Here is a 27,829-nt window from a genome sequence, read left to right as displayed (position 1 = left end):
TGCCTTCATACACACCATCCATCGGTGGCTGAAGTGGCCTTACTTTGAAGCGTAGTGGGCTCACTCAAGAGTGAGTAAAGTGAATATTGTGCCCGTACAATAAAGGGTACAGAGGAGCGTAAGACGCCGCAAAACAGTGCCAAGGTCGTCCAGCGTGTGTCCTCCAAGCGATACCATCTTATCATGTTTGTTCAGAGAAAACAATTTAAGACGGCGGTTGACAAACCTAAAAGATGGTAACAAAAACGCACATTGCGCCAGTCTATATTGTCGCGACAAAAAATTAACTAAAGCGCTGGACAGATACGCGACGAAACGTCCGATGAGTCGCACGGCACATTGTAAAGATGGCCAACCTTTGCTACATTGAAATCCGTCGTATGACTCGTTTTTTCCTGCATGTATTTCGCGCCTAAAGCCTTAGCCTCACTCTAAGTTGGACAGTTGGCGAGAAAGTCGGCGAGATCGCCAATTTTATCGCCGAGCGTCCAGCTTAAGGCCAATTCACACTGCCCCGTTTTATTGCGCCACGGCACCGTTTGTCCCGAATGTCGGGTGCCAGTTATCTCCTTGAACTGCTAGCCACGCTTAATATGAAGCACAGAGGTTGCGGTGACTTCTTGCTTAAGCTTTCGTAACGTAACGTAACGTTAAAAAAACGAGGCTGCGTGAACCAGCCTTTGCACCTGCTTACGTTGAGAGTCACTTGGACATCCGTGCTCGTATGAAGAGTGGCAACCAATGGAAGATGTAGCTTTGCACGCGACATACGAAACACGGATACATTGGTGATGCATAATCACCACGTAACGTACGGAAACAGTAAGCAAGTGACCCTGTGTAAATGAGTCTTTAAAGCCCCAGAGCGGCTGAGTAACAATCGACAACGACAACCCTCATCAAGTGCATCAGGTACCTCTGGCAGGCTTACAATAACTCGTGTTTACTTCACGAGCACAGGGGTAATAGGCCTGTCAGGGATACCTTCGCCTGTACAAACTGCACGGGCTTGAGGGTTGTTGTTGTCGGTTGTTGCTGTTTGTCACTCTTGTGTGACTAGGCCATAACGGACGCAGGCCATAGCGAGAAGGACAGATGTGGACCAACTCGCTATCGCGTAGAAAAGAGGGGGCGAAAAGCGGCTCTGTCACCTTGGCGTCCGTTGACGGCACCCGCTCGCGGGAGCCGTCGTCGAAGGTCTCCGCCGCGACGCGCCTGCGTGCTTCCCTGCGGGACCGACGCCCGAGGGAGTCCTCCCGGTCCGACGTTGACTGGCGCAAGAAGTCCATCAGCTGGTCCTCGCTGCCCAGCTCCGAGGACGAGGGCCGGCTCACCCGGAAGCTGCGACGGGTCGGGGGACTGCCCGACGGCTCGTCGGCGGCCAGCTCCAGAGACCTCCGGAAACTACGACGAAGGCCGTTGCCGCTGAAGCCGTCTTCGGCACCCAACTCTGCGAGGCGAGATTGGCGACCGCTGCACTCAGTCTCCGACGAAAGTCTTTTGATGCTTTCGTTTGCAACCAACACGCATGACGATCAAAACACTTTCCGAGGGAACGCCTCTTTTAATTCATTTACGAACCCTGAGAATCTTGACTTCACGTCATGATTCTGCGTAGTAAGCCGACTGCCGAAGGACGAACTACGAAGCCTTGAAAGTGATCATCCACACCCTGTGACTGCTTTATAATATCTCGGACACATTCAGTTCGCGTTCCCAGGCCGAAAAAGCAAGCGTTACCTATTTCCGACGAAGAAGGTCTGCTGATGCGGAAGCTCCTCCGAAGGCTTCCCGAGGGGCTGGCGTCCGGGGAACTGGCGCTGGTGGTGCCGCCGTGCTCGTCGCGCAGCCGGACTTCGGCGGGGCACCGAAGCGGGGACTCGGCACGACGTTGGTTGTCCTGCAACGCAGACCTTCTCGTCAACGCCCATTTCGGAGCCGAGTCTTCGGTGGCGCCTGCCTAACATAGGGTGCCTTCATGTGCAGGTTCATATATACAATGACAAAGGAGACGCGGCAATTTTTTAATGTATTGGATATCTCCGAAAAAGATAATTTGGATAAAGAAACTTTTAAATTCTAAGTACTTTTTTCGTGAAAAAATCAATTTTATTTTTGCTGATATCAGGCTCCAAATTTCTGGAATTTGCATAAAACCCGTGTAGTTAAGAGAAACTTTCTGTAAAAACGGTTGCGTACCGCACACATTTAGGCGGGCTTCTGATTATTTAATAACGTGCCTTACAGTAAAATACAAACATTGAAAAACGCCATTTTGAGTTGAACTACGAGGTCCAAGAAGAAGGCACTTTATGAGATACCTATTGTTTTTTTCAGTCAACTTGGAGTTCGGTATTAGTCACAAACTTTTTCCTCTTCGTTTTCTTATAATTTATAATTTGAATTGCTTGTATTAAAATTTAAAGGCCTCGTTTTTTTGTTTGTTTTAACAAAATTACAAAATCTCCACTTTATGCGGAAATAGCCATATTGGCTATTTCCGCATAAAGTCCTTTGCTTCGCTTCGCTCTATTGTGACAGGGGAAGGTTGCCGTTTGTCGAGGCTTCAAAAGCTAATGATGTCGGTTCGCTCCACGGGGCAGTTAATGCTTTCGCATTAAAATGGCGAATGTAACAGGAGACACCGGGAGGGAGAGCCAGGCGACGGGCCACGGAGAAGGGGACACCTGTTGGTGATATTTGTTTTTAAAGATGAGCCTCTCCGACCATGTTTTCAGGCGCCCCCCTCGTAGCGACGCACGCCGACGTTCGCCAGCAAGGCATCAATGGTGTGCGACGCCGCCGCAAGGTCTTCAACGCTTTCCTGAAAACACGTTTTATTCAAGCGAAGTGGACGTTATCCTGACTTCTATGCATCCGTATCCTCTTTGCGTTACGTAATGATACTGGCGTCTTACTTTTACTCTAGTTATGCCCATGTAACTGCCGACGAGCGCAAGTCTTCATCGTCTGCTTCCCGAGCTTGGGAATGCATACTGCGCGACGGACTGGTCTGTCGTATGTCCGGATGTAAAAAAACAATTTATACCGGACAGCTCATCACCGATGCGAAACGTCTTACCTGGACGGCCGCTTTGAAGCTCCTGCAGAAGGTGGCCAGCACGCGGAAGCACTCTTCGAGCGTGAAGCCCACCAGGTCCTCGCAGAAGAAGTCTGCCAGGTCGGCCCTCGCCTTGTCCAGCGACCTGAGGCTTCGCCGGAGACGCTCCAGCTCCCGCTGAGCCAGCTGCGGAGCAACGAGGAAGAACGTCTCTGGCATGAGTCGGCAAATCCGCACGAGCCCACAGCTCCGACAGCTCCGACTCGACGAAACAATTGGAAGTAATGCATGGAATGGGAAGAAGCAAAATGTATTTTACTTTCAGCAAATACCGCTTAGAATTATTCTTTGGCATTTGTAGCCTATGAAACGCACGTTACTTTTCTTCTCCAGACAATGGCAGTCGCAGAAAAAATTCGAGAAGAACGAGCACCGTTCATCTCCTCAACTCGCAACTAGAGCGAGAATCCATGTGAGCTGGAGCCAATTGTATGCCGCCAATTTTTATTGTAGCCACATTGTTATGGTTCGGCTATGGACGTTTTTTGCTTCCTTTTGTTCTAAGTCACGTGAATTCCGCATCTGGTTTCCGGGTCAAGAAAATAATAAAACATTTCAACCTGGAATATGCGAGAAAATTTAGATGAGGCAAAACAAGGTTGTGCGACAATTAGGCATTCTTCGTGAACACCTTCCACCGGTGTGGAGAGATCAAAACAATGTTTTAACGCATATCAGAAGTGACGACATCCAAGATGGCTGCGCCCTTGTAGAAAAGATCTTTAGGGCGTTATTGTTCGGCTATAGAGCGCATGCTCAGAACGAACTTACACAAATAGCCTGCTAAGACAGGCAATCTTGATGGTACGGAATGCACGTTGCAAAAGAACTGCGGAAGCTCGCTATCACCACGCGCTCAGCAGCCTAGCACAAAGATATGGCCGCCAGTGAATACTCCCTATTCACTGCAAGAGCGCATGTCGCGACGCATCGATTTTCACGAGCCAAAACTGAATGCTCGCGCAGTGCTCGTGCCCACTGCACTAGCCGCATTTAAATATAGACACCTCAGGGATCGCAAAACTTGATGACGAAAACCTGGGGATCGCATTGTTGACAGCCTCAACAATGCGATCCCCCAAATCTTCGTCATTAAGTTTTGCGAAGGAGAGACTGATAGAAAACGTCCGCTTCCATCCTAGAAATTATGCGGGGACAACAAAACTGTCCAGGTCAGTGGCGTTGCGCGTGAGTATAACTGGGTCCCGCTGGTGCCAGTAAGCTTTTTTAAAGTGAGAAGCCTTCCTACCCAATAAGAGGGAGTTTTAGTAGACCGTGCTTCCCCCTCCGTTAAGCCCCTCCGCTACCCGGAATTCTACAGCCATGGCCATCGGTAAGCAGGCGATGTGACGGTTTCTTATCCGGAGGGTTAGCGGAGGGGGAAACACGGTCTACTAATGGCCAATTCGTCTGGGCCCGCATCGCACCGGTGCAGTGTGGTTCGTGGTACACGGAAGGCAAGAGGGGAGATGAAAGCTTCCTTCTCTCGCCGCCAGTCTTTCATATACTAAAGTGGAAAGAGTTTACTGCACTGGACGGGTGCGGGTGTTTGGAGAACACTTACCGCGAGTAGGGCGTCGGTGCGCGCCAGGAAGGCCTCCTGGTCGTCGGCGGCGGCGGCCGCGGCGTCTCCCCGAAGCCTGGCCAGTCTGTCGGCCAGGGCGCCCACTTCGGCCCGCACCTGGTCGCCGGACACGCGGCAGGCGGGCTCCAGCGTGGCCAGGGACAGGCCCGACACCAGGCCCGCCCTGTCCGCCTGCTGCAGTCAAGGGGGCGCAGACTGATCTATACACCATTCGTGGCTCGCACGGACGTCACATGGGCGGCTATTCTAGAGACCCTAGAGCGCACCTTCTGCAGCATAATTCGCACCGTAGAATTTGTTTTCCTCGGCAAGAACAAGTTCAAATGATCACCAGCATGATGTGATGACGTCACGTGCAAGCCGTGTGTAATCACCGACAGCTGAAAGCCACGGGCACATCGCTAAAACACTATACAAGATACAGACTGCAGACACAGTCTGAGGTGTACCTTTTGTTACGGTCACATTGAGGCGTAGTCCCTCTGCTCACACATCATGCAAAATACACGGTCTGCAGACATGTTGACATCTGTGGACACGCTAGGAATATACGCATCGAATATGTCTGTAAACTGTTGTTTGTATGAACTATTAGCTGTCTGACCGTGGCTCTGGGCGTATACAAAAACGTGACCTGATGCCATTTGATGTCAGGTCTCGTGCCACCGTTGACGTTATGTTCCCATAAAGAAATCTCGTCACACGCTGTCGCAACTTCATCGAATTTGAGGAAAGGCCTAAGATGGGCGACTATAACGCAGAATGTGGTTGATTTCTTGTGTTTTGCTAATACATGAGTTCTCTGATCGCACCACAGCATCCTCAAGTGATCGACGCACGTATATAGGGCGACGCACTTGCACAAATCTAAAATGTAGCTTAGGAAGGAAGCCATGAACTATGTTCATGGCGTCCTTCTGAGCTACGTTCCACGTGACATTGAAGAGAGCGAGAGAGAGAGAGAGATAGGGTGGGTAGAGCAGGCAGCGCGCTCTGCCCTCGCACGCTCGCAACTTAAAATCTTTAACATCACGCCACTGCGGCGGCACTACTGTCGGCACTGGACATGCGCGAACGCTTCATCTCACGAGAATCTGGTTTTTGTGCGCGAGCAGGGCCCTAAGCTGAACACTAGGCCAGAATGTCGGCGAGAAACCTGACCACCGTGATTGGCCCAGTGCCGCGTTTGACCTTGGCCCTAGCCAATCGCGGTGATCAGAAATCCCGCCGACTTTCTAGCAGAGCGTCCAGCTTAGAACCCCTGGTGTGGGCAAATTCGAGCTTCGTTGTGACAGCGTGTTGGTGTATACATATTTTTCCCAGAATTCTTTTCAACTGCACGGGGGGTGCTGCAAGTTCTTCAACAGACCTATGGACGCCGGCCGCAACAGAGTGGAGCGCTACATCGTAGTGCCGGTGGTCTGCGCGTTGCAGGAACGCCAAAACGGTCGTTGTTCTCACCTGTGCCACGTAGTGGAGGAGGCTCACTCCCGGCCGGTTAGAGCGCAGCTCAATCACCTTGAGCAGTGACATGACCCGGAAGCCCGCCGCGTTGCCCGCGTATCCACCCTGCGCGATCACAGGCACCTCATCAGCCGTGTCCACAATGAGAGCTGAAAGAACTCGTGGGGTGCAGCTAATCTCAACAATGTTCTTGCAACACCTGTTCTACTTTCTGCGCTTACACGAACGATTGAGGTAATACTCACGCCGCTCTACTGTATCTCTTATGTCTCGGCACTTTTCATCGTAGCCTCTATGTTCAACGCTTGTTTTGACAAACGGTCTTTGAATGTTCGTTGCAGAAGCATACCGCAGAACTCCAAGACAAACGTGTATTCGAACCACAAAAACATAAATAAGATAAGCTGGTTTTTAATTATATGTGTTCGTATCTTCCCGCTGGTGAGCCCGGCTAACTTAAGGAATTTTGTTGAGTAAATGACTGACCAACTATTTTTGCCTGTTATCCTTTTTCCCGTCTACCCTGTCGTTGTCCGGAGGAATTCGTCTTACTCTATAAGAACATGCCGAAGCACGGCTTAAAACCCGGAGATGCAGCGCGCAGTCTTTGTCTGGATTCAAACTACGGTCTTGCTCCGCCAAAGTACTTTCTTCGAGCTCGTTCGAGGGGCGTACCGAGTTGAGGAAGTTGCCGGCCACAAGGATGAGGAAGAGGATCTGGTGAAGCGCGTCGCACTCCTGGATTTCTGCGCAGACAGAGAGCTTGACGTGCCCTGGCCGGCATGCGGCCTCGGGGCTCACCTCTAGCCGCCTTGCGGAGGCAGGTCATCGAAGACTCGAGGGAAGCCACCACGCTGGGAAGCTCCTCTTGCAGCAGCAAGCTCTCGATTCGGAGACGGTAGCTGCGCGCGAGGATATCGCGTTCCGAATGTCAACGTCGCTCTCACTCGGGTGCTGAAAGACTGAAGGCAGGCAAGCGTCGTCTAAAGCCTAATTCGGACATTTACGTTTGAGTATGACCAGCTGAGTTACGAAGGCTAGTGACTGCTTACCACACGATGATATCTATGACAGCCGGGGTTTGCGACGTAGAGAACGCAAGAGTTCTGAACGCAGCCGGTCACATTCAAACGCAAAAGTTTGAAACAGTCTTGATAGTCATTGCAGGCAAATCTAGGAAGATCTCGTGTTGAGTCTTCCTACACACACAGGGAGCGCATGCCCCCTGTGCGTTCTTTTAATGTTTACCAAGAAAAGCCATTTCTTGTCCCCCAAAAGACTTGCGGTTGTTCCATTTCGACAGGCTTTCCGAGCCTGTTGATGTCAAAATGTCGGACAATGAAATTCTACAAAAATCACGGGGTGGCTTAGCGAGGTCCTTCTGCTGTGATATAAAGGGGATCGGTCGTTTTACAGAAGTATTAAAAAATCTCTAAACAAAACTCTCGCTAATCGTTCCTTTAGCCAATCACCTGGGGAACTGGTCAAAAAATAAGTTATAAACGCTGCAAAAAGCCTCTAATTTGACCGGATAATCGCGGAAACGTTAATTGCCAAAGGCGCCTCTTTCCAGCGCTTTCAATAAAAGAGTATCCACGCCGTGTACTTACAGACGTTTTGAAATGGTAGGTGTAGGAACTGCGTATTAGTTTTATCGCACCTTCGTTTAATTCGACTAAATGCCTAAGCTAGGCGATTTTCGTTTCGGCTGCCGACGTCCGCGAAAGGGCCCTGGTCCCTGCGAGACTGCCGTCAGATGCGGTACTCACTTAGGCAGCCTGAGGAGCCTGGCAAGAAAGGCCTCCGGTGGGGCGAGCAGCGCGGGCTCGGCGTCCGCGAGTGCCTTCTCAAGCTGCGAGGCGGCCTCGGAGGCCGGCAGCAGCGCCAACAGGGACCGCACACGCTCGGCACCGAGCTTTAGTTGACCGCCACTCCCACGGCTGAGCAGCTCGAGCAGCTCTTCGCCCTGCACGTGTGAGAGACCGGGGTCAGTACTCGTGACCTACTGACTGTGATTCCATGGGTTGCGAGTGTAGCGCACCAAATCGAGAGAGAACCAATCACGTGCACACAGCCTCCTTTCTTGTTTACTACACTCTCCTACTCAATACATGGCTTGCACGTGACGTCATCAAGTTGTGCAGGTGTCATTCCTAGTTGCTCTTGCTGAGAACACCAGGTTCCATGGTACGATATCAAAATGCACCCACTCAAAAGCGTGGCCACCAAAATGGCCGCTGACGTGACGTCATTGCAAGCTTGAACTGACGTCACATGAACGGCCAGTGTGGTGGCCTTGCTGCTGAGTGCGTACCTATTGCAGCCTACGGTTCGTATAAGCGAATATGTTTTTCTCTGCGATGACGTCACATGCAAGATATATGCATCACTGTCGTAGTGTGTTAACAGAACGCAGCTCGGAGCACGTGGAGCGAAAGCTTGCGCTACAGAACCCAGTTGTCCTGTTCAATTCTCACCCTTGGCGGCGTTTCAGTCTGGATGAGAATAAAGCCCTTCGATATGTTTGCGTGTGTCTTGTAAGATAGCGCAAAATGCGCCAGTGCACGAGGCCCGTCTTTCGAATGGCCCTTGGAAGCAAATGGCGGCGCAGCACTGAAATGAGCGGCCCTTGGAAGCGAATGGCAGCGGAGCACCCGATCGTGGCACGTGTCTCAAGCGTTTCCACAACAGTGGTTGGCGGTACTTCTGAAAAACGCCTTTATCAAGGGGCTTTAGATGAGAATCGTGTCGGCGTGCGGTCGTGTATCACTACTGCGTGATAAGAAACCAGGCTGAACGGCCGTACCGCACTGAATACATTTTTCATCTACAGCGTCTAAGAATTCTCAGTTGTCTCATTTCTAGCGTGAGCGCCCCCACTTAATAATAACATAAATATAAAATAATAAGTCCTTATTTCCAGTGCCCAAAAGCAACTGCGGCGGTCTTCTCTCTGGTCCTCTATATAATAACAAAAAGCAACGCCTGTTATCATAACATAATCACAAAATAAAACACAAAGTTATGAGTAGATTACAAAGTTATTCAATTGATGGTGGTACAATGAAATATATGAACGGAGATCTAGGTGAGGAGGAGCGATGCTGTTATATAATGTCTGAATCCGAGTAATCGGTGAAGTACAACACGGTGAACGAAAGCCAAAAGCATACAGGATATCTGGTACGACGGAAGTTAACATGAACATTCACTTTGCTAAGCAATGGCGGCGAGTCAATGTCAACAGTTACAACTTTATGTAAAAACAAAAACAAAACAAAAAAACATCATGAATAGTTCTTCTGTCAGACAAAAATGTCAGCGAAAATTATCCCAGTCCAAATTCGTAATCATAATAAAAGCGTATTTCCAAATATCTATTATAAACAATACGAATCATTCTTTTCTGAGCATGTTCGATGGTCATGGCTTGGGTTTTAGATATTGAGTTTTACAATACTGACTCAAGTTTCAATCGAGACCTAATCAAGGTTTTGAAAAGATGTAACAAGCAATGATAATTTCTGAAATTATGCGTCAAGCGTGATAACATTCCTAACATTCCCATTGAACTTCATACTACAAAAGATATATAATTTCTAAAAGACAAGGCACTATCAATGAACACTCCAAGATCTTTCACATAAAATTAATGTTGAATGGGCAAGATTACAAGATAATAGGTAAAGTCGAAAGGCACATGACGTCAACACAAAGAGAACAGTTTTGCTTTTGCAGGATTAAGCAATAAAATATTATGTCCACAACACTGCAAAATTGAAGATACATCACGTTGTAGGTTATCACACTTTGCAGTAGATTGAATAATTCTAAACACCGCTATAACATCAGCAAAAAATAACAACTGAGAACTTTGAAAACAAGACACCGTGTAATTTATAAAACCACACGTTGATAAATAACTTTGTGAATAACTGTCAGCAACTCGAACAGAGTTCGATAACAGGTAACTCTCGAACCATCACTCTGAAAATATACCGTATAAAACAATTTATGCAAGAGTATCATATGAATGACCTTGTCAAAAGCTTTGGGCATGCCGAAGTAGAATGAATCAACTTGCCTCCTCTTTGTAACAACTGGAGCGCAAAAACAAAACAAGAAGTACATAATTTAGTCTTAACAGACCGCCCAGTCAGGAGACCATGCTACAAAGGTGCTAATTTTTCACGGAAATAAAGTATCAACCGGGCATGTACAACTATCTTAAAGACCTTAGAAAACCCACAAAGCAACAAAACAGGTCAATTATTAATCAAATTAAACAGCGCACAAAACGTCGGAGGTAGAGAAGAGGGCACTTGGGAGTCAGCGACCCTTTGTTTTACTGTCCTTTTCTCTTCCGCCGACGTTTTGTGCGCTATTTAATCTTAGTGATGTACTAACTAGCCCAAATTACCACTTTACTACAGGTCGATAATTCGTAACAACCAAGGTATCACCACTCTTGAAAATCGGAACTATAACCGATTTCTTCCAGAGTGATGGGAAAACGCCAGCATTAAACGAAATATTAAAAGTGTGTTTTAAATGGGAATAAACAATTCACTGCATCCTTTATTAATAAAACACGGTATACCATCGACACCGCTCGAAAGCTTCGATTTCAATTTTCTAATCGCTGCCGCGATTTCGACCTTATCTACTCTCACAATGCAAGCAGTCATTACAGCTTATCTTATCGTCACCAGGTTGGATCGACTGGCGGTAGCTAGAGCAACATTTACTTAAATAGTGTGTGGAAATATTTGAAACCTCATCAGGCGATGAATGATAAATAGGGATGTTCGCTACATCATCACGCAAATAAATACCCCGACTTGCTTCGCGGGATTAGTGTTTTAAAAACTTCCAGAAAAGTTCGAATCAATGTTTCAAGCTATATTCTACACTATCAAGATGACATCGTTTATTACGCTTAAACATTTTTTTTTTTTGCTCGGGCACAAGATATGCTAAAGTGTGTGTACCAATAAGTAGAACCGGTATTTTAAAATATTTTGTAAAAAAGTTTTTTGTTTTTTTTTGCGTAGGTATTTAGTCAATTTTTTTTTGTTTTTTTTAACCCCTCAGGATATATTGATGGTTTGTTTGGGAGTTTTGCTACAAAGTTATCGATAGCATCTTAAACAACTTAGGTAAGCGCTCGCTAACGCGATCAACATCCGACATAGCTATAGAACATTGCCCCAGTCAAGATTTTCGATAAATTTATATACACTTACGTAATCAACTTTCGGAAAGCAACAATCAGATTTTATACATAAATTAATTCTCGCGTCTTAAAAAAGGAAGATAGAACTCGACAATAAAAGGAGGGTGAAAAACATCAATTTTTACGAGGGTAATGAAAGTAAGACTTAAGTTTACAAACGGTATATTCGAAAAAGCCAGATCATGGAGATTTCCTGCGATATTTTTAAACGTATCATTCTGTTCAAGACCACAGAAGTTTATGAAGATATTAATCAAGATGCCTCGTTAGACGTAGCACCGTTGCTGTGCACATTTTGAAGCGCCAAATCTACACCTGGTAAATTAAGATGTCCCTATATCTGAACACGATACATGTCAAAATTAAATAGTTTCCTATTCGTCTCAAAATGCTCGATAAGGACTGTTTGGTCCGAAAGAAGCGGAAAATGATACGTATCGATAAGATAATTAAAGCCGCGCCTCGCTTTAATTTCCACCCGTTCACATTCCGTGCAAGATTCTAGGTCTAGGCCTAGATAGATCTTGGGCGCCCCGTGAGCTTCGAAAGCCCAAGCACAGCCAAAGTATGGCCAAAGGCAACAGACGCGTACCGAAGCCCGGGCATCAACAGAAAACGCCCTGCCGTCCTTATATTGTCAGTGACTACATACGGTTCCGGACGACACGACGAACACTCAAGCAGAGCACCTTTATCATCACCATAATCATCATCATAATTATCAGCAGCAGAAGCAGCAGCAGCACCATCAGCATCATCGTCGTCGTCGTCATCATCATCGTCATCAGCAGCAGCAGCATGATTTACTTTCCTCGAAGACACAAAGGGGCAGTCTAACGCGAGGGGTGAGCGTTCTTATATACAAAATAAGAATCAACACAACTTGAACAAACGCTAAATCACTGAAACAGAGAAATCTACATAGGGGGTTAGAAAAGAAGAGAGTAGTAGCAGCTGCAAATGTGTTCGCGTTTCAATATGGAAAAAAACATGTTTTTCGGATAGAGCGTTCTAGTCTTTGATGGCCAATGGTAATGTACAGGGTGTCACAAAAGAAAATTTACACGGTCTTTTTTACCGCAAAAATGAACTGGGCATCGCCGAACGCTCATTCTCCGCCCAAAGGTAGAGCTAGAGGTCACAACCAGATGCCAAGGTTTCAGCCCGATCCGATAACTTAATCAAAAGTTATAAGTGATTTCCTGAAAATTTCTTCAATGGGAAAATGGCGGCCGACGGAGTTTTCAAACACATGGGACTCTATGGCACCAGAAACCGAAAACGGGCAAAAATGAGCTCCATTTTCCCATTGCAATTTTCAGAAAATCACTTATAACTTTTGATTAAGTTAACGGGTCGAGCTGAAACTTTGGCATCTGGTTGTGACCTCTAGCTCTACCTTTGGGCGGAGAATCAGCGTTCAGCGATGCCTAGTTTGTTTTTCCGGCGAAAAAAACCGTGTAAATTTTCTTTTGTGACACCCTGTAGACATTTAACAAGAGACTGTGGACCAAGCCGCAGTCCGACTGCCTGTACATAAGTACATCATACAAAAGCTGCAGACATGATGGCAGAATTACGCCTCAAGCATATTCGCAGCATGTCTGCTTTCTACATTCTTCCAACATGTCTGCAGACCGTTTCTTGCATGTACTTGACGGCGTCACGTGGCAGCGCTCGGGAGACGTTCCGAGCAAAGCCTTCGCTCACCTGTCCCCGGAGCTGCTTGAGGAAGATGCCCAGGTGGAGACTCCTCTGGGCGTCGAGCAGGCGGACTTCGCCGGCCTCAGTCCTGCCGGGAGGGTCTCCCGTTCTGGACACCGCCGTCCGGGGCCAGGTGCCCTCTGGCGGCTGGCAGAAGAGACCCTCCAGGTGGCCGAAGTCCAGCTCCGGGGGACGCGACTGGCTCTGCGCCACGCGGCGCCACAGGTTCGGGCCGGACAGCACCTGGCACGCGTTTTCATGGAGCTCGTCACTATACTTCGTTTCAGCTTCGGTCCGAGCGTGGCCGATGTTATGAGCAGAAGGGCCAAACTAACAGCGAAAGAGGCACACGTCATGGCGTGCTCTCCGCAGTTGATAGGACCAGCCGCTATTCGCCGTCTCTCTCTGTGCGCGCTCCTTCGCCAGCTAGTCCTATCAAGCGCATAGAGCACGCCATGACGCTGCGCTTTTTGCGCTGTTTGATTGGCCCTTCGGCTCATAACATCGGCCGCGGTCGGACCGAAGCTGAAAAGAAGCTGAAAAGAAGTACAGCAACAAGAACGACGAAGCAAGATGGAAAGTTGACCGAGTAAATTGACTATGGTTACAAAAAACGTAAACAGTGCTGAAAAAAAAAAAAAAAAGAAAACGAAGGGCAAGCAGACAAAGTGCGCAGACGGAACGCTCCGTCTGTGTACCCCGCCGTCTGGTCCTCCGTTGTTGCGGCGCCGTTCACTTTTCGTAACAATGACGAAGCATATTTCTTTGAAGCAAAAATTAACATCTTTCAGTTTGTTCTGCTGCTGTGCGTGGCTCATTTGGTTCCGGAATCCTGCAGCGTCACGCAGCCGGTGCTTGTTGGAATGTCGATACTTATAGAGACTGGTTCACACATTTGCGTTTGTCTGTGGCCGATAGCATTACGACTGCTGGTCACCTTTTACCACGAGATGGCGCACTGGCGGCATCTATCACGTATATATTTCTGGAACACTTCTTATATGCGTATGCTTTACAGATCATTATTTCACCGTAAGTTCGGAGTAATTCTGGCTTTTTATAAGGGGTAATAATAATAATGTTTATTGCGTGTTCAAGAACAGCCAGTAGCCTTTTTGTTGAAACACGAGGAAGACACTGAGACAAAGATTAAACAAGAGAGGGAAATCAATGCGTAAAGAGGCAAACAAAGCGACACGAAGATAATAAGACAAAATAAATGAAGACAAACATTAATGCAGATGGAAACACATCCAATCAGTCCATAGAGGTATATTAATCAACCCGATCCAGGAACAACCGTGGCAAAAAAAAAATCAAAATCACCACCTTAATGACGCGCGAAGACCTGAAATGCTGTCGTTGAATATGTCTAGTTTTTCGGCGAAGTCAGTGTATTTCAGTTTCAGGCGAAGTCAGTGTATTTCAGACACAGTGCTGTAGTGGGGCACACGAAACGAAAGAGATGATAAAATCTCAGGAGAATCAATTTTGCCGTGGAAACATTTGAAGAGAAATAAAATGGCAGCAGAGAGCCTGCAGTGATACAAAGATTCGATGTTGTAGTAGCTACTGTATGGCTCGTTTTGCAAGTAGCGGTTGTTAACAATGTAGGTGAATTTCTTATGAACGCGGTCAAGTTAAGCTTCATTTGATCTCGGCAACCCGTTCGAGCGTATTCCAAGCGGGATCGGCAAAAACTTTTAAACTTTGTGATAAATGCAGAAAACTGCAAGAATTCACTCGTTATACGGCTGATCACTCCTAGCGTTCTTATAGCAGTAACAAATGTTGCCTCTACATATGAGAGCGAAAATTTAGATGTGAGTCGAAGTAAACACCCAGATCTCGAATTGTTTCAGTACGCGCAATTCTCTCGGAATCATTTTCGTAAGGGAATCTAATCTGTCCCGTTTTGCAACTGTAGGTGACAACTTTCGTTTTTGTTCTGTGGAGCACTATAATATTGACCAAGCACCAGTTTCCAATTCTGTCTATATCTCCCTGCAGCTCGGGGTAGTCCTCCTGCGACTGGATTTCTCCAAATATCTTCGTGTCATCCGCAAACAGAATAACGGGTGAGTAGGACAGGCATGACCGTACATCATTGACAAAAGATGTGAACAATAGGGGTGCCAGAACCGAGCCCTGAGGGACACCAGAAGTTGTGTGATTTGAAGAAGAGTACACACGCCCTCAATCCTAACTCTATTCTGGCGGCCTTCTAGGCAACAAGAAAACCAAGCAAGCATTGATCCTCTCACTCCCATTCGCTGTAATTTGTTCCAGAGAATATTTATAATAATGTTTATTGGCTCAGGAGAGCCACGGCTCCTCAGAATGGCAACAGCCCGTACCATGGAGGCCCACGGTGCTGCGTCTAGTGCTGGTGATTATGCGATTGTATAATGTACGAGATGAAAGTGACGGTGATTATGATTTGATATATGCTTTGATCAGTGGACGCTATAGACCTTTCCAGAAAAGGGCTGCTGGCCGGTTTCATCTTCAGTGTTCGTGCGTATCGCGCGTGATTTGCTCGCTTTCCGAAGCGACGCACACGCGCGTGCTGAGCTGCGGGGATCGCACGCTGAGCTGTGGATTTGTAAACATTGGAAAGGTCTATATTTGAGTGCACTGTTCACTGGGCATGCTCAGAACGAGCTCCCACGCATAGGTCCAAGACCGGCAATTATAATGGTGTGGTATGGACGTTGCCAAAGCACCGAGGAAGCTCGCCATCGGCACGCGCTGAGCAGATACGCACAGAGCTATGGCCGCCCGTGAATACCCTGCGAGCATTTCTCATAAAAGGTGCGTAGATTTGATCAGGCAATCACTTCAAAAAACGTCAATCTCGTTATATGCAGACGGGAATTGTTCTACCCGATAGAAGTTCTCTCCCGCCAGACAGTCACAAGCCGTCGTAATGGAGTCGGTCACGAACGAACTTAGATATCTGAACCATGCCTCCATTAAACAGTTTGCGTGCCGGTTTTTCTTGTCTCCCGCTTTCTTTGGTTGTCGCCAAACGCGGCGTTTCTCAAGGCCAAAACAACTTTACATCCTGATCATGTAAGTACGCGAATTCGGTTAATTTATCTTACGTTTCGAGCCTTTTCGACCCCTTTTCTGCACAAAAAGTCGAATTTTATTATTTGAAGCGCACAAGGAACTATGGCTGATATTTGCCGGTAAGCATATATCCTGTTTGTTTGTTTTTTGCGTGTGAAACGTCCGCCATGATACATTTTGACGTAGATAAGTTAAGGCAAAACAGGAAATCATTTTTCTTTGTCGATTGGAAGGCACTAGAATTTGAGGGATTCGTGCAATAGTTCAAATTTTTTCTTGACTCTATTTTCTTATTGTGGTTATGCCCTTAATTTTTTGCTGCCCAATCCAACCCCGTCAGATTTCATCGTGGAAATCCTCACGCAAAACCAATCTATACACCTTTCCATAAAAGCGCATGAGTGCGCGTTTATTGCTGTGTTTATGTGTAATGCACGCGCATTTTCTGGCTGGCCGCAATCGCGAGCGAGCGCTGGCTGGACTGTGATTTAGAACGTGTGTACTGCGATTGTTGTAAACAGTGGAAACGTGTAGGGGATATTCACTGGATGCCATATTTCAGGGCGATGTTTAGAGCGCACGCTCAGAGTGAGCTAACATTAGTAATTCGTTGATAAGATCGGCAATCTTGATGTATACGGAACGCATGTTGCAAAAGAACCGTGAAAGCTCGCCGTCGGTACACGCTCAGCAGTCGCGCACACAGATATGGCCGCCAGTGAATACTCCTCATAGGCATCTTTCGATTCTTGTCCACAGGGAGCCGAGCACGTGAACTCAAAACCCCTCTCGCGGGCGAGTTAAGTTAAGTGCGGGTTTGTGGCGCCACGTTGAACACTCCTGCTACCTTATTTCGTGAAATCCAAATTTCGGTTCAGCATCGCTTTAAGATGAACACATGGCGAAGACGTCGGCGAGAAATCTGGTGACTGCGATTGGCCAACGCCACAATTGACCTTGGCGCCGGCCAATCAGAGCCGCCGGCTTTCTCTGCGACACCAAGTGTCCAGAATAGTTCCCCTGGTGTCCGGCCGAGAGAGGAACGGGTCGGAACGAGATCCCCGAGAAGGGTACCTTGTGCGCGGGTATCTTGGTCCAGTTGAGGGAGCGCATCTTGACCCGGGGCGCGGGCGAGGCGGCCAGCAGCTCGAGCAGCTCGTCCTGGCGGGCCTGGGGCGGTGGGGGAGGCGGCGGCGGAGGGGGTCCTGCTGCCGGGGGCGCCGGACACGAGGACGGGGAGGCCTGCGCGGGGTGCACCGGGACAACGTCGTCGGGCGAGCTTTGACGAGACAACACGATCCGAGTCGTACGCTTTATACTCCCTTCCAGCGAAGTCCGACTGCACTCCTATCTGATAGGAAGGAAGAAAAGAATGGACGAGCATGAAAAATCGGGAGCCCTGCACGAATCTAACATTCGGGTTGTCTTCTCGTGCGCCGCTGGTAGCTGGGAGCCTGGGCGATCTTTAAAGGTTAGACGGCGCTCGTCTGCTGGGTGGGTAACCTAAAACCAGCTAAACGAATCATGCAAAAAAAAAAAAAAAAACGCAGGATCGTGGTGCATTTATTGTGCGTGATCGCAAACTCATCACGACGATGAGCGCTGTGACGACATTTTTAGCGCTGGTTGATTGGCTCGATTGAATCACTGCGTCGACTTGCTATAGGGTCGAAGTTTAAGTGAAACTGATCATATTTAAAAAAAAAAGGCTGGGACTTTAGTTTCCTGCAGCGCACAAGGACAGCCAGTCACGGCGAAGAATAGGAGGATCCCAGCGAATGCGATGCTCAGGACACGATTATCTTAATATTCCTAGAGATGCCCCAACCCCGAGAGATAGCCCCCCCCCCCCCCCTACTTTTGCAACTATTCGCTATTTTGTTTTCTGAAACACAGCAAGATAGCCCACTTCAAGTTATTGCAGGGCCCTGGCCAATAGTGACCTCAGCAAAAATGGTGTTACCTAGCCACGACGGGAGATAAGCGAACATTACTGACTCGGAAACGTCACTCGTCTTTGGTTCATCACCTCTCCCTGCAATTGCAAGTTTCGCAGGTCACAAAATCTGAAAATCGCTTCTTTTTTTTCTTTTCTTGATCTCACACTGAAAATTAGCCCACTTCTTATCTTCAACCGATTTGCTTTCGATTGTAGGTGCGCTACCTCTCGGTGATATTACGATAGACCAGAAAGAAAGTGCGACAGGGCAGGAACAGTACGAGCATGACATTTCACTTGCTCGTTGTCCCCTCGTACACCGCTGTCTCAGATCTGATCGTATCCCTTATTCGCTGGGATACTTTAATTACTCGCCGTCATTGGCTACCACTGTGCTCTGCAGAAGAGTGAACTCAGGGAATTTGTTGAAGTCACCAACGACTATTTCGCAAGTTTTTCTTTTATCATTTTTGCCACGAACACCGTGCTTTGTGTGTGATGTATGAAGAGTGTGACAGTGACTTTAAAACTCCCTAATGACGGTCATCGCCGCAAAAATGGTGTACTGGCCCTCGTCTCCTTGGCGGCGGCCTGCTGGCGGGTGCAGTCGCAGCGCGTGGTCGGCTCCGCCGCTCCGAGTTTCTCCCAGGCGTCGTCGGCGAGCGTGGGCAGCCGCTCGAGGAGCCGGAGCAGCTGGGCCTCCCGGTTCGGACCCCCGGCCGCCAGGGACGCCAGCGTCGCCAGGGCTTGCCGGTGCAGGGCAGGGCTCGAGGCCAAAGGGGAGTCCTTGGTGGGGGCGGGGGTCTGGCGGAAGAGACCATTTTCAAAAGTTCGCCAGGCAACACTGGCGATGGCCATATTTTGGGCCAGGTGGCGCAAGTTACCGCCCGTTATAAAGGGTATAGCCACTAGCATATATCCAGGTAACACTGGGTAATAATTCATAATGATTAAAAACCACAACAAGACGACGGACACAGAAGAAGACGCAGACGACGGACACAGTTTCTTCTGTGTCCGCGTCTTGTTGCGCTTTTTAATCCATATGAATCACCAACTTCCCCAACTTCCTAGCCTCGTCAGCCACTGGTGACCGCCATATTGCAGACTAGGTGGCGCAAACTACCGCTCGTTTTAATGGTTACAGCGTAGAGTTTTTGTAATGTACACTAGAGGTTCAACCGGCACTATTGTCTAGCAACTTCTGGAAAGCAAATTGAAGCAGACAACAACCAGTCTACTTTTGCGGTACTCCTGTGCATTCTTATGGGAAAACCCTCGTGCATTTTGTCTCTTCGCCACAAAATAACACGAAACACTTGGGTTATTTGGGTCGTAGCGAATAGTATGTACAGTCTCCGGCGATATGAAAGACCCACTCGGAGCGCGTGCCCGAGGCAGTGGCTGGCGGGGGCGCTACAAGCGCTCCGGGCAATTCCATTCTGCTTCGAGGGGAGGACGCTCACTCGGGGCTCAGCACAAACTGATAAGCGCGCGCTTTAGCTGAGCCCCGAGTGAGCGTCCTCCCCTCAAAGCAGAACAGAACTGCCCGGAGCGCTCGCAGCGCTCCCGCCAGCCACCGCCTCGGCCACGCGCTCCCAGTGGGTCTTTCATATCGCCGGAGACTGTACCTTGATTAAGATTGTAAAAATCTAATCGTTTTAATTACAGTATTTTTCTTCGCCAGTGAACGATGTTGAACTTCGTAATGTTGAAGGCCCAAACCTCTCTTACATAGCAGTTGTGTAAACACGAGCAACAATTCTAAGTAAAATAACAATCGAAAGGAATGTAGAGTGTGTTCAACGTTTGCCAGCATTCCGGTGACTCTTATATATTTCTAATACGCCCGTCCTGTCACTATAAGATAATGAACCCATCGTGGATCTTAACAAGCGGTCATAAACATTCAAAATTCAAAGTATAACGTATGTGCGTTATGAAAGGTGTTTCTTTACATTATTTCCTATGCCGGAGAGCTTTTAGCGGGCACTTGCTCCCTGCAGTCTCCCTACCCTCAAAGATTCCGGGCGTGCGAGTGATGTTCTGAATGCAGATCAAGCATTTTCACACATATTTATGAGCAGAAAAGAAAAAGCAGTACCTATTTATTGCAAATTTGGACTACATTACGTGACTTTCAATTTATTTTGAACGTCTACGTCATCAGGGAGTTACTGATCCAGTGTTATCGCCCAGTTCTTGCCGTCTCTTTCGGTTTTAGAGGCGTCCATCATTCTTTGGGCGCGTATATCCGTATTCGCGCTAACAGTGTCCGACAGAGCGCATAGATGCACGCATGAATCTGTTTTTGCACCGTGTTTAATGCCACGAATTTAAAACAAAACGTCGTAACTGACCAATTATTTCGACTGCGTGACTGAGAAATGTTCCAAGCTACGTAGTACACAGAAATTATTCGTTATATTTGCTCTTATAATCAAGTGCGGGGAGAAAATGCACACACTTTTTCTCATAGAAATGCATTGCCGGATGTCAATTTTCGACTGGTTGCTGTCTGCTGCAAGTTGCAACAAAGGTCCACTAGCGCCAGTTGAACCTCCAGCGTACATTATAAGAACTTCACGGGGAACAGCCATCAGCTTCCATTCAACCTTGGATATCGCTTCCCGCTCGAAGCGCGTGAATGAATCCGAGTCCCAGCCGAACGGCGGAGAGTATAATTAATAGCCTTTGTTGCTTGGGTCGTCGTACATAGTAGGTAACTTGTAGAAAGAATAAAAGTGCAATTGCTTTAGTTATGTTGGTTTTTTTTTTCTGATCAGTGAGCGATGCTTATCTTCCCAGTACTGAGGGCGCAGTCCTATGATCCACAGCAGGTGTGTAAGGACAAGCGACGAATCTAAGCAAGGATAACAGTTGAGAAGAACGTAGGGCTTGTTCAAGGACCGCCAACATCTCGATGACCCTATATTGATAATCCGGGAAATTTATATGCATGCCAATAAATCGGCACTCATTTACGAGCGATTAAAAACGCGTTTGATAGTCAAAGAACGCGGACGCTAAAAGGTCTTTCTTTTATTTTTTTATTGAGTTGATTTTATTGGTCGATAAAACCGAGCCTGCCAATATTGTGTTTTGAACGCTGGAGAAAAACTATACTTTTGCAGAGCAGATAGAATAAAATTAAGCTTATTTATTGCAAACCGCCCTAATTAATTGTCTTTCACTTTCTTTTGGCCGTCTACGTGCACAGGTAGGTGCTGATCTAGTGTTAGTGCGAAGTTATTCGTCGCTTTTGATTTTCTAGATGTACTTTATTGCTTTTGCACGTAAACCACCCTGCAGAAAAGCCCCGATGCCGGGACCCCAAGCCCGAATTTTATCCAGGGGCTTAACTCACGTCCGCTGGGCCGAGCCTCCAGCGACAGAAATTGGGAAACTCAGAGGGGCCTCTGTTTCATCTCCAACTTTCTTTGACATCAACGCCTCGACCAATGCACGAAAATGATAATTTCAACTGAACAACAACAAACATCGCAATGTTGTGGATGGTTGAGAGAGTTGGTTTCTAATTTACGATAAGGAAAGAGGGACTTTGAATGTCCTTCTTATCGTAAATCGCAATGTTCCCCGGGAGTATTCTAGATGACTGTCGTGAAATATCAGTAAGCAGTAAATAAACTTTTGGGACTCGCATAGTTTTTTTTTTTTTATTCCACAGCTCTACAATTATAATGCAATTAAATACAAAGGTGCAAGCGAGCTGAACAAGAATGACGAAAATATTCTCTGGAGAAAGGGAACAAGAAGACGAAGGACAAACACCAATCTCCAAACAAAGCTAGGTGACTTGTTCGCGACCGAAAAAATCTGCCTGCTCCAGGTATCGAACCAGGGACCTCTCCCTTTCTAGTGGAGCTCTCCACAAACAGAGCTAATCAAAGGTTAGACGTCAGAAGAGCAAACAGGTTTTATCAGCTGCCACCAGGTTAACACAAACAAGGGTGAAAGGCTTGCATTTTAAGGTCATGAGTATAAGGCAATTAAATTCAAAGGTGCAAGCGAGCTGGACAAGAATGACGAAAATAATCCCTGGAGAAGGGGAACAAGAGGGACAAAGGACAAACAGAAGTCTGCAAACACAACTAGGTGACTGGTGCGCGACCGGAATGGCTCTTTCATGCTGTGTGCTACAAATTGCTTTGCATTGAATTCTATGGGCCAAATTTACAAATTAGTCGATTTCTGATTTTTTTTTTTTTTTTTGGTCAAAGGTCGTTTTGTTTTTGAGGACCGACTACCATAAAGCGAAAATCAATTAGAATTTTGATGTTTCATCGAAAACTTTTCATTCCACGGAATGTCCGAAAGAGTTGGCCATGGCCGGTAAAGAAACAGGCCCCGGGTCACTCACCGTGGGGGCCGGCGAGGATCCCAGTGCAGGGGGCACCTTGACGCCCCTGGCCCGGAGCTCTGCACGGAGCCGGGCCCTGTCTCGGGAGCTGAGCGCGCAGTTGGCGAGCGTGAGCAGCGCGGCCTGCGGCGCCGCCGGCTGGGCCAGGGCGTGTGCCAGGGGCGCCAGCCTGCCCCGCTGTCCCTGCAGTGCGGCCAGCTGCTCCAGCGTGGACAGCGCCCGGCGCAGACCCTCGCCCTCGCCGTGGGTACAAAGCGACGCCAGGAGCTGCCAGACCTGCTGGCGCACCGACGCGTCGCCCGACGCTAGGGCTACGTGCGAGGGAGGGACGGCACAAGATGCGTGCGTCAACACTGGAACGCGTCTTCAACTGATGTGCTTACTGATAGCCTCCGATATACTGATAAAGCCTGGAAGATCGCCACGAGAAGCGGTCGCCGAAATGGAAAATGTGGAGCGGCTGACAACGGATGAGAGGACAACCACGTGACTGGCGCCCCGCTGCGGCGAGACGCAGAGACACACTTCTACCGAGCGGGAAAGTGTGTTTCGGGTCCTCGCCGCTGCAAAAGCTGTGCGCTGACGTCCAGGTTCCCCGAGAAATGTCTCTTCGGTTCTCTGTGCTACCAGATCCTCGCGCCCCAAATCTGCGACCGGGCACTCAATGGCTCCGTCGTCGAACTGCCAGGCTTTGTGAGTGTAGAGGTGGCTATGGGTGACTGCATCCCGCGGTTTGCGCTATGAATGCTTCGCGGTATTTATGCGAGGACACAGATTCGAGCGCAGTGTTTTGATGGGCTAGAAAAGGCAGTCGTCACTTTGAACTGATACCCTACTGCATTTATGATCGTTTACATTAGATTTAATTTTCTGTGTGCCCGCCCACCTTCACTTGGCGCATTATTACCTAGTATCTACTGCGCCATTCAACCCGTAATCAGCAGCAACCTATGTACCCAACCAGCGAGAAAGATTGTCAAGGTTAGACTGAAAAAGAAAAACATCGGAAACTTCAGACAGGCTCCCCCACTGCCAATTTCGCAAATGAAAGGATTGCTCAATTTGTTGGAGCTTCGTGCAATATACAAAACAAAAAAAAAAGGTATGTTAGATGAATAGAGGCAGTTTCATTTTGGTAATATACGAAAAGAAGTAGGTTTTGAGAAATGCGGCAGGTAGGAGTGGTGTCACAGACTAATATAATAAGCACTACCTTCCGCAGGACACGATGTAGATCTTGGGACTCGACCTTGTTGATGTGAAACTATCCTCACGCTGTAACATGGTAGTTTATACGACTACCGATACATGGTTTATAGCATACTTCGGGACGCGTGTCAAAGATGTCGAGACTCTCCTTTGTCAAGAACCTGAGAGGAAAGTTCCATAACCTATAGACTCTTCGTACACAAGCGCTCGCGCAAATATTTTGGGTGTGTGTCTGTTTATACAGCCTAGAACGTGGTCTGCCTCAACGGGCGACTTGTCTCCCAGCTGTAGATGTAGAAGTTTAGCCAGTGCAGTACAACCGCTAGCCTGGAGTCTTTAACGTACATCACGCAGTAGTGATACACGACCGCACGCCAGTGCTATTCTCATCCAGACTGAAACGGGCAGGGGCGGGGATTGAGCCCAGAATCCCTTGGGTTCTGCTCCACGTGCTCCGAGCTGGTGTGCGCCAGCCCACTTGGCCACCGATCCCCCCAGCGCTCCCGCAAAGAAAGAGCACACCGCAGAGCCACGCGGTCGCCCTCGTTCCTCCCACAACGACGCCTTCGACGCCGGGAATGGCCAGATTGACCGGGGGTGACTCAAGTCAACACGTGTCGGGCTTAAGTCCAACTTGTGTCGTGTTGCTAAGCAGTCGGACGACGATCAACGCTGAGCAGCATATCATATTGTTGCCGATTGGTATAAAAAAGCAGTCGAAGAGGCGAAAGCTACTTTTTGCAAATGTACATTACCCTCCATGCTGATAAATAATCCCCGTAGATTATGTAAAGTTATTAATACCACTACCAGCGCAGTTGTAACGCTCAGGGATAGTGACGGAGTCGATGTACCAGATGACGCGTGCCATTCTATATTAAATTATGTGTTTTCTAGTTCTTTTTCAATGCCCGCTAGCTCGAACTATTCAGTTCTTCAAGTATGTGATTTTCTGCAATTGTGTAAAGTTATTGTGAACTGTGAAGGGTGTTGCGAACATTATTGGAAGCCTTAAATCCTCAACTACCGCAGGCATCGATAATATTAATGCGAAGTTTTTGAAGAGTACTAAAATTTATTCCAGCATCATTCTATCCAAGCTATTTACCCGGTCACTTCACAAACATATATACTACCACGGGACTGGAGGGTGGAGAAGGTGATTCCTCTGCACAAAGGCGGTGATAAACATAATCCTTTAAATTTTCGTCCTATTTTCTTAACTATAGCATTCCGTGCAAAATCTTTGAGCATGTAGTTTATAATGATCTTATTAAATTTTTAGATTTAAACTATTTTTTTCACCTCTGCACAGCACGGATTCCGTAAGTTCCACTCATGTGATTCCCAACTTCTAACTTTCACGCCACTCTGGAGCGGGGTCCCAGGACTGACTGCACATTTCTAGATTTTTCTAAAGCTTTCGAAAAAGTTCCTCACGTGCTTCTTCTTCCTAAACTTCGTAACCTAAACATAGATTATAATGTAGTACTCGCTTGGATAAAATCGTTTTTTAACTAATCGCACCCAATTTGTTATCGACTTCGCGCGTTAGCTCCGGTGTCCCACAAGGTACCGTATTAAGCCGACCCTTATTTCTTATTGATATTAGCGACCTTCCTACACGTGTCTTCTTTTTCATATGCCTCTATGTCGACGATTGTGTTATTTATAAACTAATTCTTAACGATTCTGGCATCTCCGTCCTTCAAACTGGTATTAATAATGTCACTGATTGGTGTGCAGACTGGATCACGAAACACAACATCTATAAATGCAAAGCTATGAGAATGTTTCGTCAAAATAACACCTGTGCTTTCTACTGCATCAATAATTCATTTCTGCTTTATATTTCCTCCTCTAAATATCTGGGCGTTGATCTAGCCAATAACCTCTCCTAGAGTATCTATCAATTACTAGGCTATCTAAAAAACTTTTTAACTCCTGCGTCTCTAAAGCTTCTTTGACACAAAACTTTGCAGCCTCTGTCTATAAGACACCCGGTATCACCCTTGCATGTTCTGTTTAGGCCATTCAGAGCCGCTCCTCTCGTTTCATTCATTCAAACTATGAACGAACAGTCAGTGACACCTTTATGAAAGCATTTCTTTCTTTACCTAACCTATCTTTTCGTAAAAAAAAAAAAGAAAGAAAAAAACTTGTTTAATTATTTTAGTGAAAAGTTGACTCCTCCATACTCCGGGGTCAATAAACGTTTTTTCACTCACTCAACCCGAGACTGAGGTATGGACAGACGACGAAAAGGAAAAGAAGGAGAACGTTTTCCTTCTCTTCCTTGTCGTCGTCTGTCAATATATCTCAGTCTCGGGTTTTTCACTAAAATGTTTAATACACACCAGCTAATTTGCGCCCTTACGTTCTGCTCATCTCGTTCACGTCATTTTCACAAGATTTATCACTCTAATCCCACACTTCGCCAAACATTGTTGTTAAAACCATCTTTCCTATCATCAGGAACAAATCACCAGTTCAGGGTAGGCATCCCTTATTGTACACTTCATTTAACGCCACTCTTCTTCCACAAACTCAATAGATTGGAATCGCCTTCTCGCGCCCGTAGTTTCAGTAACTGCTTCTGCTAATTTTAAAATTGCGATTGCTATTCTATTTAGTTGTTGTTCTTTAGCCATTGTTTCTGCTCTTGCTTTGCTCGATATATTTTTGTGTGAAAACTCGCTTCCTTAATTAATGCCTTCGGACCCCGAAAAAAAATAAATGAAATTAAATATAGTTACCTACTTTCGCGCGGTATTAAAGACACCGAAGTGGAGCAGCGGGGAGAGGAAGCAAGTGGGCAAAGTACCCTGGGCAACTCTATAGTAACATATTACGTATGGTACCTAAATACTATGTGCTCTCCGCTACAGTGCTAACACGAACAAACTATCGCCAGTTTATTTTTATTTTTTTTTTTTTGCATTAAAGAACTGTCATTAGAACCATTATTGTGTTGGAAAGTATTCAGTTTGGGTAATATAAACTGAACTGTACATTTTTGTGCTCGCCAACACCCTTTCAAACTAAACTTAACAAACAAAAAAAAAAGCACGGAAGTCATGTTCGCGTTAGCAGTTTCGTGCAGTGTACATGTAACTAGTTGCTATGCACTGCGTGTTAGATGTTACTAGTGACTATGTAAGTACATGTTACTTGTTACTAGAGTTACTAGCTACTATGAACATGTTACTACACTACATCTCCCAAACATCTGCAGTGCTGACAATGCTGACAAGCACGAGGACGTGACTTTGCGAAGCGCCTTCTATTCACGAATTCTCGTACAACCAGACGCATTCTGCCGAGCTATGCTTTCACGCGTGTGCCTTTGTCTTTACATCACACTCTCGTGAGACAGAGTATAGTTATTAGTCACGTGTTACAAGTTAGGGGGGGGGGGGCATGTTACATTAGTAACCCTTTCTCGGGAGCAAGTCTTACACAGTCTTACTCGGGGGCAAGTCTTACTCGCTGTATATGCAAAAATGTTCCGAAAGCCGGGTGAATTCATGATTGAAAAGGTTTACTCCGACTTAACATAACAAATTAATAACAAAAGGTACAGACGTTTCGCCACCTATGCAGGTGGCATCTTCAGTATACACTGACACAAATGAGGTCGACCAGTCTACTTATCACACACGTCCCCGTAAACGTCCGGCAGGGGGCCACGGTTGGTATTGCACACCGATGAGTCACGGCGAATGACTAAAGAAAGAGGTGCGCGCCACGCAGCTTTCTTGGCTCGCGGCGACCACCTGGTAGGGCGCGTTGCACTCCACGGGCATGTTATACGCGCGTCGGGCGTCTCATAGAAGACACTCACGAGGATATCGGGCGCGTGAGCACGTATCAGCCGCGGCAGGAGAGGCGAAGGAGTGGGGGTTCTCACCTGCGGCCAGGGTCCGCGTGTGCTCCGGGTGCTGGAGCACGTAGTCGAGGCCCCCCCGCAGCTCCATGGCGCCGTTCCCACTGGCAGTGGCCCGAGGGACGCGGCTGCCCACCAGCCGGCCACGTGGGCGCAGCCAAGGACGTCCAGCGCGCGCCAGGTCGCCCTGCCCCGCCCACGCCCGCGGCCCGAGGGGTAGAGCGAGCGG

General features: G+C 47.5%; 1 protein-coding gene across 1 annotated transcript; it reads right to left on the bottom strand.

The window, feature by feature from the left end:
* Positions 1-205: 205 nt before the first annotated feature.
* On the bottom strand, positions 206-27,691 carry LOC8029885 (FH2 domain-containing protein 1-like). Its single transcript, XM_040501303.1, has 14 exons — positions 27,625-27,691; positions 22,506-22,816; positions 18,695-18,928; positions 17,260-17,427; positions 13,102-13,353; positions 7,940-8,127; positions 6,972-7,072; positions 6,846-6,916; positions 6,168-6,275; positions 4,686-4,880; positions 3,083-3,247; positions 1,752-1,900; positions 1,152-1,329; positions 206-226 (listed from the first exon to the last, which is right to left on the bottom strand). The coding sequence occupies exons 1-14, from the start codon at positions 27,689-27,691 to the stop codon at positions 206-208; spliced, it is 2,208 nt and encodes a 735-aa protein (XP_040357237.1).
* Positions 27,692-27,829: the final 138 nt, after the last annotated feature.

This window comes from Ixodes scapularis, unplaced genomic scaffold (genome assembly GCF_016920785.2).
Source record: "Ixodes scapularis isolate PalLabHiFi unplaced genomic scaffold, ASM1692078v2 PGA_scaffold13__105_contigs__length_92229423, whole genome shotgun sequence".
In the NCBI taxonomy this organism is placed as follows: Eukaryota; Metazoa; Arthropoda; class Arachnida; order Ixodida; family Ixodidae; genus Ixodes; species Ixodes scapularis.
This window is presented reverse-complemented; position numbering and strand designations above follow the sequence as displayed.

Excerpts from the sequence above, each read along its gene's own strand:
- LOC8029885 (XM_040501303.1), bottom strand. The coding sequence starts at position 27,691 with ATGGAGCTGCGGGGGGGCCTCGACTACGTGCTCCAGCACCCGGAGCAC. Across the intron at positions 8,128-13,101 it reads GACAGGTGAGCGAAGGCTTT|CTGCTCGAGCTGCTCAGCCG; the intron begins GCTCGGAACGTC and ends CAGGGCGAAGAG. Across the intron at positions 1,330-1,751 it reads CGCATCAGCAGACCTTCTTC|CCGGCCCTCGTCCTCGGAGC; the intron begins GTCGGAAATAGG and ends CTTCCGGGTGAG.